The sequence below is a fragment of the Mandrillus leucophaeus genome, unplaced genomic scaffold (assembly GCF_000951045.1).
Source record: "Mandrillus leucophaeus isolate KB7577 unplaced genomic scaffold, Mleu.le_1.0 Scaffold576, whole genome shotgun sequence".
In the NCBI taxonomy this organism is placed as follows: Eukaryota; Metazoa; Chordata; class Mammalia; order Primates; family Cercopithecidae; genus Mandrillus; species Mandrillus leucophaeus.
Window position 1 is genome coordinate 222254 of NW_012106208.1, and position 22109 is coordinate 244362.

Below are 22109 nucleotides of genomic sequence, written 5' to 3' on the forward strand. Positions count from 1 at the left end.
TTAGCCAGGATGGTCTCGATCTCCTGACCTCGTGATCCGCCTGCCTCGGCCTCCCAAAGTGCTGGGATTACAGGCGTGAGCCACTGCGCCCGGCCAATATTTTCTTTTACAAAGACTGAATTTGCCATTTTTGCAGCTACCTCTTTATCTGTAGCTTCAGGAAAGACTGTTCTAAAAGAGGCTGGTAGTAAGTTTGGCTCTTGTGCCAGGACTGTGTGTGAGGATAGATGGTGACCATGGGGGCTCCAGGGCAACACCTGCCCCTCCCCAGGAAGATACCATAGTCCGATCTGGCATGGGAAATGAAGGGGCTGGGGGGTCTATCATTTCTTTAATACATAATGATAACCATACTGCATCTGACTCAGTGTAGCCCCTGTGCTTTCTCCAAGCCTTTCCCCACTGATTTGCCCATCTCCCCAGCCCTGTGAGGCGGGCAAGAACTGAGGTCCAGAGAAGTTATCTGAGTAGCCTGAGTTCACACAGCTAGCTAGGGACAGAGCCAGGACTGGATACCTGGACTTGGCAGTCCCCTCCCATCCCCAAGAGCAACTTAAAAACTCACGAAGGCAGGAGGGCCCAAAGGTGCCTGCGGGGCAGCAGAGCTTCAGGGAATCTGAGCACAGCCACTGGAACAGGTCCGGGGCCTCCTGCTGCCTAAGGCAGGGGCAGGGTGGAGGGAAGTGGGGAGGAGGCGCTGAGACAGTGTCAGAAGTGCTGTTCCCATTCCCCCACGCCTGAATCTGTGATTCAACCCAGCTTGGACATAAGACCCAAAAGGCCATCTGACCAATGCCCTTTCCCCATTTGGCAGAGGGGTAAACTGAGGCTCAAGTGGAGCACAAGTCCCCCTGCAAGTCCTTAGCAGATCTGGGTTTAGAAGGAGCAGAACCAGGACATGGCCCCCAGCATGCACCCCCCTGCTTCTTGGCCAAGTCAAGGCCTTATCACCAGGCCCCACCTGTGACCCACTCCCAGGGAAGGCCCCCTTGCCACTCACTTGTGAAACCACCAGCTCTCCACTAGCTCCTCACTCAGCTCCAGCAGGCGGTGGCACTCGAAGTCCGACTTGCTGCACACGCCCTCCAGCACCTCTACCAGGCGGGTCTCACTGACCGGACAGGGCAGGGCTGGTGGGAAACACGCCCCATCCCGCCCACCACCCTCCTCAGGTCTCTCTCTACCCTTCCTCGTGCCGTGACAATATGAAAGGGAAGGCCATGAGGTACAATAGAAGGGATCATGGTTCTGGGAAGCAGACGGACGTGGGTTCAAATCTAGTGGTAGGACCTTGGGCAAGTCACTTAACTTCTTTGAACCTCTTTGTTTTGTCATCTGTAAAATGGGGACAACAATACCTTCCCTGCAGGTTTGTTGTAACATACATCAGTTCCTGCATCTGAGCAATGGAATATAATACCCTTGCTGGGTAGATATAGCTAAAAATACATCCTATAACAAGTGTTGGCAGGGATGTGGAGAAATTAGAATCCTCCCACACTGCAGATGGGAATAAAAAATGGCATCACCATTGTGGAAAAGCAGTTCCTCAATAAGTTAAACATGGAATTGCCATAGAACCTGCCAATTCCACTACTGGATATAGACGCAAAAGAATGGAAAACAGGTGTTCAAATGAAAACTTGTACACAATGTTCATAGCAGCACTACTCACAACAGCCAAAAGGTAGAAACAATGCAGATGTCCATCAACTGATGCATGGATAAACAAAATATGGTACAGCCAAACGAGAATATTATTCAGCCATAAAAAGGAATAAGTATTGATATATGCTACAGTATGGGTGAACCTTGAAAACATTATGCTAAGTGAAACTAGCCAGACACAAAAGGCCACATATTTTATGATTCCAATGAAATCAGCAAATCCATAATTTCTGCTTGACTAACACAAATTAGTGATTGCCAAGAGCCAGAGGAAGGGGAGAATGGGGAGTGGCTGTGTAACAGGTATAGGATTTTTTGGGGGGTAATGAAAATGTTCTGGAACTACATAGTGGTGATGGTTGCACAACATTGTAAATGTTATTAAATGTCCTTAATGGGAAATTTTTTATGTGTATTTTACCACAATTAAAAATATATATATATATAAATATTTGATGCCTTATATCCTGTATTTAAAGGGTCTTACACAGTGCCTGGCATATAGGAAGTGATTTTAAAAAGCAAGTAACGCAGGAGCCATTACAAAGCTGGAAGTGCCTCTGGGGTTGTCTTAGCCAATGCCCTCATTCCTGAATGAGGAAACTCATGCCCGGCAAAGGAAAAGAGAAAATAACCAATGTTACATAATAACAAACCTTTATTTCTAGTGGGCATCCCAGTTAAGCCCTTTCCACACTCCTATGAAATAGGCAAACCAGGTATTAATATCCCCATTTTACAGGCGAAGAAACTGTGGCTCTGAGAGGTTAAGAACCGACAATCAGGTCTAACTCTGAGCCTTTGCTGACTCCTCTTCCATTTGACTTTGAAAAGCTGGAGGCTCAGGACTCAGGGCTCAGGGCTTGGCTTTCTGTATCCTTCCCATGCCTTTCTTTACATACTGACTATATAATGGCTTTCTGTATTATATATACTGACTATATAATGGCTCTCCTCATAATGACTTTCTTTACATACTGACTATATAATGACGACTCTCAAATTCCTGTTTCCAATTCCTACTCTTTTCTGAATTCCAGATTTGGATGGAGTCTACCTGGATGTCTAATGGACATTTCAGCCCAATACATTCAAAGAACACCACATCCCACCCCTCCCCTAAACCTTCTCAGTTTCCCATCTCACCATCTTAGAAAACAGCTGCACTATTCACCCAGTTGCTCAGGCCCAAAATCTAGTAAGCATCTTTTATTCTACCGTTTCTCTATACCCATAATGAATCTATCACCAGGTCCTATTGTTCTCTCTGCAAAATATACCCAGACTGTGACCCCTTCACCATGTCCTCCACTAGATACTACACTAGCTCGTATTGCCTTCATACCTAGATGATACACTTGCCTCCCAAACTGGTCTCCCTGCTTCCTCCACCCTTGCCCCTTACAGTCTGTTTGCTACATAGCAGTGTGAGTAATCTTTAAATGTATAAAGAAGACAGTATCACTTTTTCTGCTCATAACCTTCCAAGAGCTTCCCATTACACTCCAAAAAAAAAACTAAACTCTTTTCTGTAGCCTTTGAGGCCTAAGCCTCCGCCTTCACCTTCTACCACTCTCCCCTTTGCTCACTCCACTCCAGCCACTTCTCGAATACACCAAGCTCAGTCCCATCCTCTGCCCAATTTCCTTCCTGTCACATAGCTCGCTTCTTCACTTCAGGTCTCACTGTTCAAATGCCACATCTTGAACACGCTGCCTCCCACCATCCTGCAGTCTACCGTGCTTCACTGTTTGTTCTTTCATGTGACATAATATTATTCACTTATTCATTGCTTGTCTTCTCTACTAGAATGTGAGCTCCAGGAAGGTGGGATTTTGCTTGCCTTGTTTACTGCTATACTATAGATGTTCAGTGCTATTTGTTGAATGAATAAGTGCTCCCCAAGAGTACCTAGCCCTCCACCAGTAGAGCAGAGATTTGGCAGGGAGGGGAATATACACCCATTCCCCCAGCAGCCCCTTACCTGTCTTTGTATTTGGACAACTTCTCTTCCTCCCAGGCAGTGTTTCCACCTCCAAAGTTGTCCCGGATGGTTCTCTCCAGGCCCTGGAAACAGAAAATTAGTAATAGCTAAGTACAGTGCCTGGCACATGCTAGCACTTCACTGTTCTACTGACCAGGAAACTGAGGCACAGAAAGGCAACTTGCCTAGGGCCATACAACTAGTAAGAGACCAAAATGAAACTTGAATCCACGCAGATTTGCATCCCAGAGTTCCCCACTCTAAATCGCTGTGTTCCCCTCCAACGAGGCTGCTGGTGCACCCACCTTCTTGAAGCTGTCAACCAGTCCCCGGCAGGTATGACACGGATGGGGCTGAGGCGGGGGAGAAGACTGGGGAGGTGGAGAGGGCTGGAGCCAGATGGGGTCTGGGAGGCTGAGGAAGAGGCTCAGGCCCCAGAGCACAGCTGGGACCAGGCCCTTCGGGAGCCATGGGGCCATCTTTACCCAGGCTGGGGACCTGCAAAAAGAGGGCGTGGAGAGGCTTCACTGAAGGAGTCAGGCCCCACGCGAGAAAGAAAAAGGTCTGTTCTGAGGTGCCGTGGCGTTGGGAAGTGCGTTATTACAAGCAAAAGAGGCCAAACTGGGTACTGCAGGGGCTGTGGGGATGAGTGGGGAAAGGCGCATAAGATGCAATTCCAGAAGAGAAATAAGTTATCCCCGTTAGCATGGGGGTGGGGAGAGGAAAGTGGCCTCGCTCCTTGGCAAGGGGGCAGAAGTCAGTCTCTTGTTTGAGGGTCTGATAAAGGCTATTAGGGGCCAGATCCGCAGAATTAGGGAGAAGAGATCAGATTCCAAGTACTGAAGGAGAGGAGGCCAGAGGGGTTGTTTTGGGGGAGGTGTCCGGAACCCCGGGCTTTGGGGGAGGAGCCCGGATCCGGATATGAAGGGAAGGGGTCAGATTCAGGGCCTCGCAGAAGGGCAAAGGCACGGCCCACGAGCCGGCAGAGAAGGATCCAGACCCTCGTAGGCCACGGAGGAGGAAGAACCGACCGCCCCAGCCCACGGGCGCGGTGAGCCGTCTCCTCACCGCGTAGCTGCCACAGCCTGCGTAAAACGCACAACCCCCACCCGCGCTGCAGTCCCGGGGGCGGAGCGTGCCGCCCAGCCAATGGTGACGGGCCATGTGCCATTACGTCACCCCACGCCAGCCAACCACAGGCGGTACCGAGCTGCACCTGTCCCGGCTTTAAAGGGCCGCGGGGCTAGGGGACGACGTTTGCCAGCCCAGCCACGGAGACGCAGGCGCGTGTGGGCCACATGGGTAGAAAAACAGCGTTTGCCTTTATTCAAGTCCCGTCCCCGGCCCCAGGTCCCACCCCGCGTCCAGGCGCGGGAGTCCCCGGGGGATGGAAGTAGCTATCCAGGGCTGGCTGAAGGGCCCGGGACACTTGCTCCGCCCTCTCTTGGAGCCGCCCGGGACGCGGGGCGCGGGGCTGCTGCAGGGCCCCCAGGAAGTCCGGCAGTTGGGAGGGCAGTGAGAAGACGGGCACGGTACGGAAAAGGGCGGGTACGGAGTCCGGGTGGAGCAGCCTGTCGAAGCAGGCCCCCACGTAGCGGCCGGGCGCGCGGCCCTGCAAGAAGTCGGGCAGCACGCAGCTGAGCGAGGCACGGAAGGCGTCGTGTGGGCCGTGCGCCCCGGGCGCGGACACCCCGTCCTGTAGCCACTCACTGCACAGCGCCACCGCCCCGGGCGAGAAGAGCAGGACCACCACGCCGCCCTCCTGCAGGGTCTGGCGCCGCTGCGCGTGGAACCAGGCCACGGGTCCCTGCGCGCTCATTTCACGACGGCTCCACAGGTCTACGGCCACGCGCAGCGGCAGCTGGCACAGCGCCGACGCCAGGGCGCCCACCAGGCGCTCGAAGCCCGAGTCATCGGCTGAGTAGAGGAGCAGAGCCGCGCGGCCCCTGGCGGCCGCTGCTGGAGAAAACAGATGGGGAGGGAAGGGGTGAGCTGGCACAGGCCTGGCCCCCCAGGGGCGGCCCCCCGCCCAGCGCGTGCTCCCACTCACCCCCCGAGCGGACGTCCTGTTTCAAGAGCCTCAGCCACCCTGTTAGGGGAGAGGGGCGGAGGCAGCCTGTGAGCTCGGCCGCCACCTTCCCTCGGAGAACTCCCACAGCCACTCTGGTCCTGCCCCTGGGGAATGGGGAGCCGGGAAGCGCTCACCTTTCGCGTGATCCTTTTTGAGAAGGAGGATGAGGGAAAGCGCAGCGGCAAAGAGTAGGCAGGCCAGCCACAAGAGGGCCCAGCGCTTGTGGATGTCTGGGAGACCCATGGAAGAAGAGTTAGAAACTTACACTCACCTTCCACAGAGGAGAAAAACTGAGACTTAAGAGAAATGATTTGACGGCCGCGCGCGGTGGGTCACGCCTGTAATCCCAGCACTTTGGGAGGCCAAGGCGGGTGGATCACGAGGTCAGGAGTTCAAGACCAGCCTGGCCAACATGGTGAAACCCCGTCTCTACTAAAGATACAAAAAATTAGCCGGGTGTGGTGGCGCACGCCTGTAATCCCAGCTACTCGGGAGGCTGAGGCAGGAGAATCGCTTGAACTCGGGAGGCAGAGGTTGCAGTGAGCAGAGATTGCGCCATTGCACTCCAGCCTGGCCGACAGGTTGAGACTCCTCTCAAAAAAAGAAAAAAATGATTTGTCCAAAGTCCACAGCACAGTGTCAGATCCAGTGGATGAATATAGCTCCATCTGTTTAGGGGTCTTTGAATAAGTAAGGTCACCTTCTGCCTCAGTTTTCTCCTCTGTGAAGTTGTAGCTACGTCACAGGGTTGGTATGAGGACTAAATATATTAATATATATAAAGCACTTAACACAATGCCGAGCATCTTAAGTGCTAAAATGTCAGCTCGTATTATTCTCCCCTAAGCTAGGGTTGCTGGGCCCTTGATCTTGCTGTCCTGGGTGTCTGCAACTATCTAGTGTCCCTGCCCTGTCTTTTTTTCGCCTCCAATCGATTCACCTTGAATTAATTCATGGCAGCCTCAGAAATCTTTTAAAAATGTAAATTTGGGCCCGGCGCGGTGGCTCACGACTATAATCCCAGCACTTTGGGAGGCTGAGGCGGGCGGATCACGAGGTCAGGAGTTCAAGACCAGCCTGGCCAAGACGGTGAAACCCCATCTCTACTAAAAATACAAAAATTAGCCGGGCATGGTGGCGGGTGCCTATTAATCCCTGCTACCCGGGAGGCTGAGTTAGAGAATTGCTTGAACCTGGGAGGCAGGGGTTGCAGTTAGCTGAGATCGTGCCATTGCATTCCAGCCTGGGTGACAGAGCGAGACTCTGTCTCAAAAAAATAAAATAAAATAAAATAAAATATATATATATATATAAATTGGATTGTAACTCCTGCTGCTCTCAACATAAGATCTAAATCTCCTACATGGCTCCTGCATCTTTATCTCATGACAGAAACCTGCCTGTCCAAGACCCTCTATCTCTACCCCCTTCCCCTAGCTCAGTCTTCAGAGTTTTGCTGAAACCTTCCCCCTGAGCCCTTCACCCCACCCAGGTCAGGTCCACATTGTATGCATTTACAGCACTGAACACTTGGTGGTGCTTCAGTAGCTCACACTTTAAATGTAAGTGACTGGCTCATGTCTTGCTAGTCTTCTAGGGATAGGGGGCAGGGATTTATCTTTTTGGTGTTCCTGGGATCCCTGCAAGCTCTCATCATATTTTTTGAGTGAATGAAGGAATGACCCTCTGTTTATCTGATCTCAGGGAAGGACAAGGCCATTGCATGTGCTGTGCCCAAGAGTGGTCCCTGTCAAGATCCCCGCTCCTGGTACAGAAAGGAAAGGCAGTTCTTACAATACTCACATTTGTCCATGGGGCAGGCCCATAGCGCTCCCAAGTCATCATCCCATAGCTGTAAGATACAAACAACCAAATCCAGGGCAGCAGCCAGGTGTTTAACATTCACCAAGCTCTGGTGGCCTGATCTGCAAATTCCCAGCATCAACTATGCATATCTCCCTGCTAGGGTTCCTGCAGCTGCTCTGCCTTTGTTTATGCTGTGCCCACTGCCTATGGTGTGACTTCTTCCATACCAAATCTGGCTTATAGGAAGAAATTCTTCCCGGAAGCTCTCCCTGGAACCCAAAACTTAGCACCTCTAGGTGTGGTTATCTGTTTACGGGTGTCTAGCCAACAGTGTGCCCCTTGGGGATAGGAACTATGCTTCGTCTACTCTTTTTTTGTTTTGTTTTTTTTTTTTTTTTTTGAGACGGAGTCTCGCTCTGTCGCCCAGGCTGGAGTGCAGTGGCCTGATCTCTGCTCACTGCAAGCTCCGCCTCCCGGGTTTACGCCATTCTCCTGCCTCAGCCTCCCGAGTAGCTGGGACTATAGGCGCCCGCCACCTCGCTCGGCTAGTTTTTTGTATTTTTTTTTTTGGTAGAGACGGGGTTTCACCGTGTTAGCCAGGAAGGTCTCGATCTCCTGAGCCTGTCTCGGCCTCCCAAAGTACTGGGATTACAGGCTTGAGCCACTGCGCCCGGCCCTTCATCTACTCTTAACTTTCCCAGGGCTGAACATAAAGTAAGCCTAAATAGACAGGAGGTGAGTGCTAGTTTTAGGCCTGTTGCCCCTGGGCATTGAGGTGGGGCCCTTCTGCCACCAGCTCACCTGCAGACATTGGCCTGACTGCAGGTCTTGTAGTAAGTACTCTCCAAGGCGAGCTGCCCTCTGCCAAGACAAAGGATGGGGGCACTGTTACCTGGAGGTAGCACCCTTAGGGCAGCACCTACCGGGCTACAGCTGGGTAGAACGGGGTAGACGGGATCGGGAGACTTTGGTGATGCCGCTGAATATGGCCCTGGTCTGAGTCACCCCCGTGTTCCCAGAGACCGGCACAGGGTGGATGGAGTGAAAATTTGAGGCCAGGTGTGAGATGCATTTGGAGAGATCTGTGGAGGAGGGTCACCCAGTCCTAACCGTGGAGGCTTTGCTGGGTAGTGAAGTACAGCCACTGGGTTCCAAGGCACAGAGGGATCTGTTGTCCTGGGGGCCTCGTGTCTCCAACAGTAGCACATCGTCTTTGAGAGGCCCCAGGGAGTCTGGAAGGGGTGAGAGGCCACTCTGACCAAGACCCAACTTTGCTGGGATTGGCCACTTGCCCACCTCCCATGCCCTTACCTTCACCCCTAGGAGGTGGCCCTGTCCCAGCCACCCCCAGGCCCAACTCACCAGCCCACAAGCACTCCTGCAGCTGCAGCTTCTCCCAACTGTTCACCTGCTGGGAAGAGACCATGGTTAGGGCCACTAAGAAAAGCAAAAGCCAAAGGCAGAAAGACCAGAACAGGGCAGGCAACAGAAGGCCTGTTGGGTTGGGAATCTGCACTCAATCTGATCTTGAGCAGATGTGGATTCAAGGCTGGGTGATTAGGAGTCACTACATCTTTCTCTGCTCCAGCCTTGTGAGGTCATCTGTGTAAAGTATCTTCTGACCCTAAAGCTGTTTTTATGTCTTACAAAGCATAGTTCCCCTCTCATCTAACCTTCTCAAAGAGATTCCCTTCTCACATGACCATCCTGCTAAAAATTGCAACCCCAGTCCCACCTTATCCCTTTCCCATAGTATTTGTATGCAATTTTAAGATATTATATAATTTATTTACAATGTCTGTTGGCTGCCTTTGTCCATTACAATATAAGTTCTATGAGGGTAGAGATGTTAGGATCTATCACAAGTGCCTAAAACAGTGACTCGCACTGCTAAAAACATCTCGAATGAGTGAATATTCTTATAATCACTCTTTGAAACTGTAGAGCAACCCATTCTACATGTATGGAAATAGAATAAGGATAGCAATAACAAAAGTGGCTACATTTATTGAGCATTTAGTCTGTACGGATTCCTTAGGGGAAGCACTTCTCTTATTTCATCGTCACAACCACTCCATGAGGCAGTTACTGTGTTATCATCTGCATTAAACAGATGAGGAGACTGACGTTCAGAGAAGTGAAGGGACTTGCCCAGGGTCCCACACACTGCTAAAGTAAATAGTGGAACTCCCAAAGAGGAAGCTGGCAACCACTATGCTTTAGCGGCCCAAGAACTAAGATCCCCTTGGCTAGGGGGTCTGCCCAGGTCCAACCCCCAGCCCAGCACTCGGCACCCCTTTCTGACCTGAACACAGAGGTTAGGGTGGACTTTCAGCAATGGGAACTCGAGAACCTTCTGTGGAAAGAGAGGAATGGGTGGGATCACAAAAGGAGGACCCTGGTTCCCCACTCTCCCCTCACTACGGGAGGTGTCCTCTGCTTTACTTACGTCCACAGTGACATTTTCCCAGGAAAGCGGCGGGACCAGTGGCTGGCAGGGGTCCCCACCTGGAGCCTGCCAGCACAGTGCGGCTTCTGCGGGCAGCGAACACGGCGCGTCCAGCAGCCAGCTCTGCAGGGTCAGCAGTCGCAGCCGGGCTGCTCGCCAGAGGTTCTGGTGTGCGCGGGGGTCTGCAAGGAAAGGGCGCAGTCACCACACGCTAGGCACCCATCGCTCGCAATGCCCCAGCCCCAACCCCAGCCCCAGGCCGGTCAGCTCACCCTCCCTGAAGGGGCAGATGTTTGTCCTAACGGAGTCAGGTTCCAGAGGCCACACCTGGAAAGGAAACGGGGGTCTGCTCAGGTCCCGTCCATGGGCATGTGCCTGGCCCTCTGCTAGACACTGGGGACACACTCATTCAGCAGATAGTTCACAAGTATGTGCTGGGTCTTCTCGCCTTTTACAAAACCTGGAGATGCTCACATCTATTCTTCCAGCAAACATAATGCTGGGCACTGGCAAGATTTTCATTCAACAAACTTTTTTTTTTTTTTTTTTTGAGATAGAGTCTCGCTCTTGTCGCCTAGGCTGGAGTGTAGTGGTACAATCTTGGCTCACTACAACCTCTGCCTCCCAGGTTCAAGCGATTCTCCCATCTCAGCCTCCTGAGGAGCTGGGATTATAGGCGTGTGCCACAGCGCCAGGCTAACTGGTTAATTTTTGTATTTTTAGTGGAGATGGGGTTTCACCACGTTGATCAGGCTGGTTTCGAACTCCTGACCTCAAGTGATCTGCCCCTCTCGGCCTCCCAAAGTGTTGGGATTACAAGTGTGAGCCACCACACCTGGCCCATTCAACAGACTTTTAATGGGTGCCTACCATTGTGTCTTAGCAGTATGGCAGGCACAAGGGACCTTGGATAATTAAATATTTATTTATTTATTTATTTATTTATTTATTTATTTATTTATTGAGACCGAGTCTCACTCTGTTGCCCAGGCTGGAGTGCAGTGGTGTGATCTTGGTTCACCACAACCTCTGCCTCTTGGGTTCAAGTGATTCTCCTGCCTCAGCCTCCCGAGTAGCTGGGACTGCAGGCGTACATCACCACGCCTGGCTTATTTTTGTACTTTTAGTAAAGACTGGGTTTCACTATGGTGGTCAGGCTGGTCTCAAACTCCTGACCTCGTGATCCACCCACCTTGGGCTCCCAAAGTGCTGGGATTACAGGTGTGAGCCACCACGCCTGGCGGATAATTAATTTTAATTTATTCCACAGTCACTTTGTGAGCACCTGCTATGTGTCAGGGAATGTGCTAAGTTCTAAGGACACATTCATTTATTCTTTCAACAGACGTTTTAAGAGTGCCTATTACATGCATAGCTCTGTGCTAAGCACTAGAGGTAATATATAAATTTATTCATCAAGCCTTTAGTTAGGAACACCAACTATGTGGCAGGCATTGTGTTTGGCAATGAAGACATTTAAATCACAGCATACATCTCATGAACATCTGCTGTGTCCTATGGCTGTGCTAGGCAGTAAGATTTATTCACTCATTCAACAGTGAGGACCCTCATACTGTTACCTTGTTTAAAAGCAAAACAAAACAATGAGTAGGCGCTATATGCCAGGCACCATGCAAGGCTCTTGCAAAGCTATTACATTTGAATTAGATATGATTTGCTTGCCTTCAAGGAAATCACAAACTCACACTTGTAGTAAGGATAAAATATTTATATAAATTAGTAAAGCACTCACTCATTTCATAATATTTATTGAGCATCTGTTGTGTACAAGAAGAAATTAGATGCCCAAATAAGAAAGGAAGTGATCGAGCTGGGTGTGGTGGCCCATCGCCACAAAACATTAAAAAATGAAAACAGGCTGGGCACGGTGGCTCACGCCTATAATTCCAGCACTTTGGGAAGCCGAGGCGGGCAGATAATGAGGTCAGGAATTTGAGACCAGCCTGACCAACCTCGTCTCTACTAAAAATACGAAAATTAGCCAGGTGTGGTGGCGTGTGCCTGTAATTCCAGCTACTTGGGAGGCTGAGGCAGGAGAATGGCTTGAACCTGGGAGGCAGAGGTTGCAGTGAGCCGAGATCACGCCACTGTACTCGCCACTGCACTCCAGCCTGGGCAAAAGAGTGAAACTCCGTATTAAAAAACAACAACACAAAAAAGGAAACAATTAGCCAGGCATGGTGGCCCATGCCTGCAGTCCCAGCTGCTCAGAGGCTGAGGCAGGAGGATCCCTTGAGCCTGGGAGGTTGAGGCTGCAATGAACCGTGTTCATGCCACTGCACTCTAGCATGGGTGACAGAGCAAGATGCTGTCTCTAAAAAAAAAGAAAAAGAAAAAGAAAAAATTTTAAGAAAATAAAATAAATGAAGTGATAAATGGACAAGGAAAGATAGAAGTGCAAGGGGATTTGGAACTAGGAGAGGCTGGGTGGTTGGGGAAAAGCTTTGGGAAAGAGGTGAGGGTATTTGAGGTAATGGGAATCACCTGAGAAAAGGCAGGGAGATGGGTGTATCTTGGTAAGTAGCTCCACTGGATGTAACAGTGTTCTCATGAAGGAGAATCATGGGGAAAATACAGTGAAAAGGCACCACTGGGGGCAGAATATGGGCCCAGAATGCCAGGAAAGTGATGGGAAGGGAGGGGAGCTTGGAAGTATTTAAACAGTCTAGAAAAGAGATGATAGAGCCCCAAGCTGGACTGAGATGGAGAGGAGGGGGAAAGAGAATGAGGGACATTAATGTCAGAGGTAAGATGGATGAGACCTGATGACCAATTAAATGTCCAATCAGGGGCCAGTCATGGTGGCTCATGCCTGTAATCCTAGCACTTTGGGAGGCCGAGGCGGGCAGATCATGAGGTCGAGAGATCAAGACCATCCTGGCTAACAAGGTGAAACCCTGTCTCTACTGAAAATACAAAAAAATTAGCCGGGCGTGGTCACAGACACCTGTAGTCCCAGCTACTCGGGAGGCTGAGGCAGGAGAATGGCGTGAACCCGGGAGGCGGAGCTTGCAGTGAGCCGAGATCGCGCCACTGCACTCCAGCCTGGGCGACAGAGTGAGACTCTCTCAAAAAAAAAAAAAAAAAAAAAAAAGTGCAATCGGGGCCAGCCACAGTGGCTCATGCTTATAATCCCAGCACTTGGTGGGAGGCTGAGGTGGGAGGATAACATAAGCCCAGGAATTCAGAACAGCCTGGGTAACATAGCAAGACCGCATTTCTACACAAAACAAAAAAAACTAGCTGAGTATGGTAGTGCTCACCAGTAGTTCCAGCTACTTGGGAGGCTGAGGCAGGAGGATCACTTGAACCCAGGGGACTGAGGCTGCAGTGTGCCATGATTGTGCCACTGCACTCCAGCCTGGGCAACAGAGTGAGACCTTGTCTAAAAAAATAAATAAATGTGCAGAGGAAGAGGGAAGAGCCAGCAGGTTTAAGCCTGGATGTGGCACACATTCTTATAACAGCCCCAAGAAGCTGTTACTATTATTATTCCCATTTTATAGATGAGAAACAGGCTCACAGAGGTGAAGTGACTTGCCCAAGGTTACACAACTAGCAAATGGCAAGAGCCAAGATTCAAACCAGTCCAAGTTCGTAGCACATGCTTTGCCCCCCAGGGGAACACAAAGACAGAACTGGAGGAGTAGGGAAAGGCTTCAAGAAGAAGGTGATATTTGAATGGGGCCATGAAGTGTCAGTAGGAGTTCTGTGGAGGATCAGGGAGAGCATTCAGGGAATGTAATAGACAGAAGGCATAGGACAGCAAGGGTCAAGGAAGGGCCAGCCATCCCAGGGAGCCACAGTCTCCACCTCAATGAAGGGTTTGAAGAATGGTGAGACCAGGAAGGCAGGGATCACCCCCATCATCATCTTCCCACTCCTCTTCTGGCACCCAGCTGGACTCTGCTCCTACCTGAATACAGAGGCAGGGAACCAGGTCTGTGTGGTTCAAGGTAATGATCTGCGGTCCAGTCTGTGGAACAAATAAAGGAAGGAGGTTGGAGAAGATAAGGAGGAAGAGGAGGACGCCAAAGTCAAGGAAACCAGGAAGGCGGAAGTTCCCCCACCAGTGTTCCCTTGCTTGGGGTGAGTCCTTTTCAAGGGTCCTCTTTGATAAGGCACTGCGTCCTTTGCACAGGCATTGGCCTACAGTGGGAATGGACTTGGGAAGGGGGAGGCCTCACCAGGTTTTTGTGCCACCGGGGTTTTGGGGGGCCCTGGACCTGATTCCAGTACAGGGAGAGGCCAAAGTGCTGCTCCTCAGAGACATTCAGAACTAGATGCACATTGTCACCATCTGCTGACACGTTGAGCCAGGGCAGGGCTGGTGGGAGAGGCAAAGAGAGAGAGCACAGCTTAGACTTCCTCACCTCTTCTGCATACCTGACTGACCCTTTGGAGTTTCTTTCAAACCCCTTAGACTGGGAGGCTCTTGGAGGACAGAGCGTGTGTCCTCACCTCAGACCAGACTTTGCCCCTAGCAGCTGCCCAGAGCTAAGCCTGTGGAGGCCCTAGTGTGTGGTCTGAGGACAGCTATTTTCCCTCTGCAGCCAGAAAGATCTGTAACCTCTTTAAAACAAGTCATTTAAAACAAGTCAACTGTGACCTTTCTGATCTCACCTCTTGACACTTGTGTCCTTTTTTTTTTTTTTTTTTGAGAGGCAGTCTCACTCTGTTGCCCAGGCTGGAGTACAGTGGTGCGATAGCTCACTGCAACCTCCACCTCCTGGATTCAAGCGATTCTCTTGCCTCAGCCACCCGAGTAACTGGGATTACAGGCATGCGTCACCATGCCTGGCTAATTTTTGTATTTTTAGTAGAGATGGGGTTTCGTTCATGTTGGACAGGCTGGTCTTGAACTCCTGACCTCAAGCAATCCTCCTGCCTCAGCTTCCCAAAGTGCTGGAATTGCAGACGTGAGCCACCACGTGCAGCCTATGGTACTTGTGTCCTTAATAACTCTGCTGCAGTGTTATTAAGGACCTCCTTACTATTTCTCTCTCTCTTTTTTTTTTTTCTTGAGACAGTGTCTCATTCTGTCACCCAGGCTAGAGTGCAGTGGCACAGTCTTGGCTCACTGCAAGCTCCGCCTCCCGGGGTTCACGCCGTTCTCCTGCCTCAGGCTCCCGAGTAGCTGGGACTATAGGCACCCACCACCACGCCCGGCTAACTTTTTTGTATTTTTTGTAGAGTCGGAGTTTCACCGTGTTAGCCAGGATGGTCTGGATCTCCTGACCTCGTGATCCGCCCACCTCGGCCTCCCAAAGTGCTGAGATTACAGGCGTGAGCCGCCACGCCTGGCCCCCTTCTTACTATTTCTTAAACACCCCTGACATACTCCCACCCCAGGCCCTTTGTGCTGGCTATTCTCTCTTCCCTCAGATATATGGCTCCTCTCTCACCTCTTTCAGGTCTCTGCTCACCAGAGTGAGACCATCCCTGACCTTTGCCACTCCCAACCTTCCCCACCCCTTCCACAAATGTTCTCCTTAGCGCTAATCACTGTCTAACTTCCTGCATTCTTCACATCTCCATGTGTTTGTTGTGTCCTTCCTCACCCCCACCCTGACCCTGACACCAGTTCCATGGGGTCGGGGTTTTTTGTCATCTTGATTTATTGATTTATTAATATTTCCAGTGTCCAGGGATTTTCCTGGTACACAGAAATTAATAAATATCTGTTGAATAAATGAATCAATGTCTACTTAATGAAGGAAGAAATGAAATGCATGATATGTATCTGTGTTTTTAAAACTCTGGTGTTGAATAGTCTTTAATGAGTTGCCAAAGAGGCAGGCCAACTTTAATTTTAAGAAGCCAAAAAGAAAATGAAGTTGAAAAAATTTAGTAATTCAGAAAACATCACAGTATTTATGTATTGATCTGGGTGCTAGTTATGCAAGTGTATACATACATAAAAATGAATTGGCTGGAGGCCTCGACTCACGCCTGTAATCCCAGCACTTTGGGAGGTCGAGGTGGGAGGATCACGAGGTCAGGAGTTCAAGACCAGCCTGGCCAACATGGTGAAACCCCATCTCTACTAAAAATACAAAAATTAGCTGTGTATGGTGGTGCATGTCTGTAATCTCAGCTACTTGGGAGGCTGAGGCAGAAGAATCACTTGAACCCAGGAGGCGGAGGTTGCAGTGAGCTGAGGTTGCACCACTACACTTCAGCCTGGGTGACAGAGCAAGACTCCGCCAAAAAAAAAAAAAAAGAACTAGACATGAAAATCAGTACCCTTTACATACTTTTATGTATGTTATACACAATAAAAAAGAAAATATAAAACCAAAGCAAAATCCAAATAGTACATGGGAAAAAAGTCAGACCCTTGACTTTCTTAGCTTTTATTTCAAGTTTTTTGTTTTTTGTTTTTTGAGACAAGAGTCTTGTTCTGTCACCCAGGCTGTAGTGCAATGGTGCAGTCTCGGCTTACTGCAGCCTCTGCCTCCCAGGCTCAAGCGATTCTCCTGCCTCAGCCTCACGAGTAGCTGGGACCACAAATGCATACCACCATGCCCTGTTAATTTTTGTGTTTTTGGTAAAGACGGGGTTTTGCCATGTTGTCCAGGCTGGTCTCGAACTTTTGAGCTCAAGCAATCCTCCCACCTCGGCCTCCCAAAGTGCTGGGATTACAGGCATGAGCCACTGAGCCTGACCCAAAATTCATCTTTCTATTCCCAGTGCTTAGCACAGAGGAGCAGATACTGCAATTAATGTGTTATGAATGAATGAATGAATAAATGAATGAATGAATGTGTTCTGTGAGCTTCTGAGATGTGGCAGCCCATATCAGAAGTGGACTCCAAGGGTCTCTCATACTCTAGACCCTGCCCCTCCCTCCTCCCAGCCCACTGGCCCTAGCCCCTACCCCAGCAGCTCGGGATGCTGTTCCGGACTTCGAGCCCCCTGCAGTCTGGGGAGAGATCACAGAAGAGCCTCCAGTGGGGCTGGGGGCCGAGGAAAGAAGTGGGGGCAATCTGACTCCCAGGAGGGCATTAAGAATGGCTCCCCATCCCCTACCTACCACCCACATCTATCCAATGCTCAAAGCACCTTCCCCAGGGGCTGGAAAGCCATTCACCCAGGGAGAGAAGGCCTGAGGGACTGACTCTGGGAAGGATTAGAGCACAGACCCCTGCCAGAGAGTGGATGGAGGCAGAAGAAGGTGAAAGCAGGAGGGGAAGTGACCAAAGGGGACAGAGGCTATGGGGCCAGGACTTGGGGGTCTACTTACCAGGCAGCTGCTGTGTGAGGTTGAGCTCCTTCTCGTACCTGGGCTGAGTATAGGACCAGATTCGTACCTCACTCCCTAGGGCAGCCTCGAAGCAGTCATATACTACAGAGCCCTGTGAGGAGAGGGGTGGGGAAGGCTGGTGGTGCAGGGCTCAGATCCAGGCCAAGGGCTGTGGGATCATCTGCAGGGACCACTCTGCTCACTGCCCTTCTCCCACAACCAATGACTGTATTTATACTGTATAGCCTGAAATCTACCATTCACCTTTCCTTCAAGGGGCCTCAGTTCTAGAGCAAATATCCTCAGTAAGAGTGTCACCAGGACGGGAAAAGGCCCTAGACATTTAAATCCCTGCCCCACCCTGCTGTGCTAGATCACCTGGCCAAAGCTAAGGAGATGAGACACCCCAGCGCAATGTGGGACACCCTTCCCCACAGAAGTGGTTCTCCCATTCAACCCAGTGCCTCAGTGTTCCTTACAACTGCTTGTGACATGGACCAAGCAGATGTTCTCCCAATCTACAGTTCTCCAGATAAAAGGATATTGGCTGGCGGCTGCAGGTTGGAGGGTTTCAGTGATTTGACCCCAGTGGAAATAGATCTTCCAAGCATATGTGGCCTCCTGAGGCAGGGAGAAGCCCCAACACCCTGCCCCATGGTACTTACACCATGGTAAGTATACCATGCTATGTATGGTAGGACTCTTCTTTTGGTCCAAGAGTACAGAGAAGTGCATCCAGCCCACAGACCTCCCCTTTTCAAGCCTCACTTTCTCTATCTGAAAAATGAGGATAATAATAATGCCTAGTTCATCAGGTAGCTTTGAGGATTACAAAAGAATTAAATTTATCAAAATTCTTCAGTGCCAGGCATTACATCCAGTGTTTTACAGGTATCAACTTAATTTAATTCTCATAACAGTCATATGAGGTGGGACTATTCTTTTTTTTTTTTTTTTTTTTTTGAGACGGAGTCTCTCTCTGTCACCCAGGCTGGAGTGCAGTGGCGGAATCTCGGCTTACTGCAAGCTCCGCCTCCTGGGTTCACGCCATTTTCCGGCCTCAGCCTCCGAGTAGCTGGGACTACAGGCATCCGTCACCATGCCCAGCTAATTTTTTTATTTTTTTAGTGGAGACAGGGTTTCACTGTGTTAGCCAGGATGGTCTCGATCTCCTGACCTCGTGATCTGCCCGCCTCGGCCTCCCAAAGTGCTGGGATTACAGGCGTGAACCACCATGCCCGGCCGGGACTATTCTTTTTTTATGTGGCAAAAAAAAAAAAAAATCTTTAAGAAATGTTTCACAAGGAAGTTACACAAATAGCCAATAAGCATGTGAAAAAAGTGCTCAACTTCATCAGTCATTGGGAGATACAAATTAAAACCACAATGATAAACCGCTACATATGCAGTAAAATTATTACAATTACAACACCTATGCTTGTTTTGGCACCACATATACTACAACTGGAACAATACAGAAAAGATTAGCATGGCCCCTGCCTGAGGATGACATGCAAATTCATGGAGGGTTCCATATACTTAAAATTCAAATATATTTAATTTAAAAATAAAATAAAATTACACCATCAACTGCTGGCAAAGATGGGAAGCAACTAAAACTCCCATACACTGCTGGTGGGAGGGTAAAATAGTAGAAGCACCCAGGAAAACTGCTTGGTGATTTCTCATAGTCAAGCATATGAAGTAGAACTATTCTTATCCCCATTTTACAGACATAAAGGCTGAGGCATAACAGGCTGAAGGCACTTGGCCACAGCGCTGATCAGAATCAAAAGAATAGTCCCACCTCACATGGCTGTTGTGAGAAATAAGTTGATACCTGTAAAACACTGACTGTAATGCCTGGTACTGAAGGGTTTCAATAAATTTAATTCTTTTGTAATCCTCAAAGAGATAATGCATGTGAAAGTGTTTTATTGGATTTTAGGTTTAGAAGGTTATTATTATTATTATTTTGCATACCACAGACTGACCAAACTGCACAAGGGCAGCAGGCACTTGCACCTCCAGCAGGACGCAGCGGGCAGTAGGGTAGGCCTGGAAGGAGAGCACGACTTGGGCCTGGAGAGAGGCTGTGGGCAACAGGGCAGGGGTCGGTGAGTCCCAGGAGTGGCAGGCCAGGCCTTGGCATGGGGCACTTGGGCCAGCCAGGTTCTCCTCACCATTCCTAGGCTCCTCCACCCCTGAGTCAGCTGCTCCTCCAAACTTTTCCTCATCTTCAGGTTCTTCCCAGTGCCCTAGAAGGACCCAAGAGCAAGGCCCTGGGTGAGGCCCGCTGCTCTGGGCTGACTGGCTTTGGGGTTGGCTTCCTTCTGGAAAGCCCAGTGCTGGGAAGCAGAGGCTGGGGAGACCACACTGGCCTGGGAGTCCTTCTGCTGGTGTCCTCCAGGAGAACACTGAGGATGCCCAGTGCTGCCTGAGAGATTCCCTGGCTCTCATGCCCACCCCAGACACACTCACATGCATTGTCACAGGATGACTTGCTCACCATGCACGGCCAAGTGGACAGCCACACGCACACAGAGGTCACAGTAGGTCTCCTTGCGGCACCTCAGCACCAGCTCTGTCTGCAGGTGTGTAGGCGCCAGCACGGGGCCCGGAGCAGGCACGATGTCCCCAGGCAGGCAGAGTATGTCACTGTCTGTGTGTGGAGGGGTGGGTGGGAGCTGAAGCTATTCCAAGCCCAGAATTTGGTGGCACCTGACATACCCAGAGAGCCAAAGAACTTGGCTCTCTGGGGCTGAGGTGGACATGGAGGTCATGGACCTGGGGGACAGCTCTGCTCCCTTCAGCCAACCTGGGAAATTCTTTTTAAAAGTAGGGATACTTACCCCAGAGGTGGCAGGAGAGGCCCTGGGAAGGAAGGAAAGGAGAGTCAGAATTTGTTCCCCCATCTTCTAGGCACTGTTCTCTGCCTGAGACCTCCACCTACCTTTTTCTGGGGCTCCGTATTCCCAGACCCTCCCAGAGGAAGACAGACCCAGCTCTTGCCCCTTCCCCATTCTTCTCTTCTCCCATCAGTACCAGACAGACCAGACAGGGCAGTTCTGGCGGTGGCAGCAGTGACAGGAGCCAGGCTAGGGCTTTGCTGAGCCAAGAACTGAACTCTGAGCCTTCCCCCATCTCCCCAGGGTTCCAGACTCACCGGAGAGCAGTGGGTAGCGTCCTGAGGCCCCACAAGCCTCTCCAGAGAAAGGACAATGGGGCTTCGACCCAGTGCCAAGGACAGCAAGAACCAGGTCACAGGCATCTTCTAGATGCCAGGCAGCACCCAGGCCTGAGGCCCTGTGCTGCCCCCCCTAAGGGGGGCAGACACCCTACTCCTGACCCTAGTCAGCCCGTGTCTGTGGGTGGCAGGGGCTGGAATCCCTCCCCAGCCTCCAGAGGGGGCAGAGGGGGCTGTGCTGGATAGTTTGTGCACTCCCTGTCCTGCGAGTTCCAACTCTCGTCCTACTTCCAGTCCAGAGTGGTTTCGTTTTGGCTCCCGGCAGGCAGCCGACTGTTCCCGCCCCTCTCTGTCCCTCCCACCAACACCAGGCTTGGGAGCCAGCAGCCTTGGACTAGGGTGGTGGCCCCACCTCCTCCTTCTTTGGCTCTCCTCTCCCTCTGCTGACACCTGGCTGGGAGGGGCCCCTGAAGAAGACAGCGAATGCATCATGGCTGAGTAAGGGAGCTCTTACTCACTCCAGCCCTAAGGCGGACACAGCCCTGGAGTCCTGGGCCCACTAGGTCTCCCCTTACTAGGCACACTCGGTCCCCTCACACACTTTTTGGGCCTCAGTAACCCTTTGTGGGACAGGAGCTCTAAAAGCACCGCCAAAGGGCACCACAAAGTGGGCTTTTCACCACTGCCTGCTGAAATGCGGTATGGGGAGTAGAAGGAACCCAGGACCCAGAGCCTGGCAGGCAGGGGTCCCATCTGTGCTGTTGGTGTGGGCCGGTTCTGTGATGATGGACACACCAGCTGGCAAAGGCTCTGTTTTTCTCTCTCCTCTTGTAAGAATCACTGGGGGGATCAAGGAGATTGCCCCATCGTCCTTTGCTTTCAGAGGCATTGCTTGTAAGAATGTGACGGATGCCACGCGGTGTGGACACGGAGGATTTGGGCCAGTACACTGACACATACCCCCCAGGCAGGCTCCTCAGCCACACTAGAGAAGCACACTGTGTTTTTTAGTTTGTCATGTTTGTCTTTATTCATCTTTCCGGATCTTGGTCCCCACCGCCAGCAACCACCCATCCCACCCCCAACTCCCATTGTCCTTAACACCCAGAGCCAAAAGCCTCTTTTCCTAGGTCCGGAGTCCTCTCTCCCACTGGGCAGAGCCTCAGTGTGGGAAAGGGAATCCCTGGCCCCCAAGGAGGTTTTCTCTCAGCCGTCCCCCGCCCCCCTACACCCCCTCACCCTCCTTCAGAACTGACATGGCTCCTGCCTCCCTACCCCGGCCCCAACCTCTCCAGCCTGGACTGGAGCATAAGCACACTGCTCTTTCTGGAGTTCTGGAGAGGAAGTGGGAAGACCGCCCTCCCCTATCAGAACAGGAGTTAGAGGAGCTCTCAGTCAAGGGAAAGTATGAGGAGGAAGAGGGACGCGCGCGGGGACTGGGCTGGGACTTCCGGCCTGTGAGGCAGGGAATAAGGCTTTTCGGCCAGTCGTCCTCGAGGCACCCCAAGGATTCCAGGGTCTCAGGCTCATTCCGGGGTTCTAGCCAGTGTCCGTTGCATTGCGGCCGCAGACACTAGGGACTGCGGTGGAGCTCTGCTCAACCTAGGTCTAGTCGGGCGGCCTCTCGTTCCAGCAGGCTGCACAGCTCTAGGCGACTCCGCCTGCGCTGCCGCGCAC

General features: G+C 51.1%; 2 protein-coding genes across 8 annotated transcripts in view; both read right to left on the bottom strand.

Annotated features, from left to right (window-relative positions):
* CRELD1 (cysteine-rich with EGF-like domains 1) overlaps positions 1 to 4742 on the bottom strand; it is a 10010-nt gene extending 5268 nt beyond the window's left edge. For both annotated transcript variants that reach the window (XM_011998570.1, XM_011998569.1), the window contains exons 1-5: positions 4653 to 4742; positions 3958 to 4150; positions 3653 to 3735; positions 1001 to 1111; positions 566 to 657 (exon numbers count right to left, since the gene is read on the bottom strand). In XM_011998570.1, coding sequence (XP_011853960.1) covers positions 566 to 657; positions 1001 to 1111; positions 3653 to 3735; positions 3958 to 4131 — 460 coding nt within the window. In that variant the 5' untranslated portion in view covers positions 4132 to 4150; positions 4653 to 4742. The remainder of the gene's footprint in view (positions 1 to 565; positions 658 to 1000; positions 1112 to 3652; positions 3736 to 3957; positions 4151 to 4652) is intronic.
* Positions 4743 to 4951: 209 nt separating this feature from the next.
* LOC105552804 (interleukin-17 receptor C) lies at positions 4952 to 20770 on the bottom strand. Of its 6 annotated transcripts, none has more exons than XM_011998563.1 (19): positions 20412 to 20770; positions 20098 to 20119; positions 19755 to 19907; positions 19429 to 19503; positions 19229 to 19338; positions 17246 to 17357; positions 16880 to 16924; positions 14187 to 14326; positions 13916 to 13975; positions 10251 to 10305; positions 9979 to 10160; positions 9835 to 9885; positions 8892 to 8937; positions 8640 to 8761; positions 8331 to 8390; positions 7527 to 7575; positions 5858 to 5953; positions 5703 to 5741; positions 4952 to 5608 (listed from the first exon to the last, which is right to left on the bottom strand). In XM_011998563.1, the coding sequence occupies exons 1-19, from the start codon at positions 20514 to 20516 to the stop codon at positions 4980 to 4982; spliced, it is 2151 nt and encodes a 716-aa protein (XP_011853953.1). In that variant the 5' UTR covers positions 20517 to 20770; the 3' UTR covers positions 4952 to 4979. The 6 variants fall into 6 exon arrangements, with proteins under 6 accessions (XP_011853953.1, XP_011853952.1, XP_011853955.1 ...); XM_011998562.1 differs by having other exon boundaries at positions 20199 to 20745; XM_011998565.1 differs by lacking the exon at positions 16880 to 16924.
* Positions 20771 to 22109: the final 1339 nt, after the last annotated feature.

What these genes read in the sequence shown, in the direction of transcription:
- LOC105552804 (XM_011998562.1), bottom strand. Translation starts at nt 20,516, where the DNA reads ATGCCTGTGACCTGGTTCTTGCTGTCCTTGGCACTGGGTCGAAGCCCC. An exon ending in ATACGGAGCCCCAGAAAAAG is followed by an intron (nt 20,120 to 20,198) that starts GTAGGTGGAGGT and finishes CTTCCTTCCCAG; the next exon opens with GGCCTCTCCTGCCACCTCTG. An exon ending in CAGCATCCCGAGCTGCTGGG is followed by an intron (nt 14,327 to 16,879) that starts GTAGGGGCTAGG and finishes CTCTCCCACCAG; the next exon opens with CCCTGCCCTGGCTCAACGTG.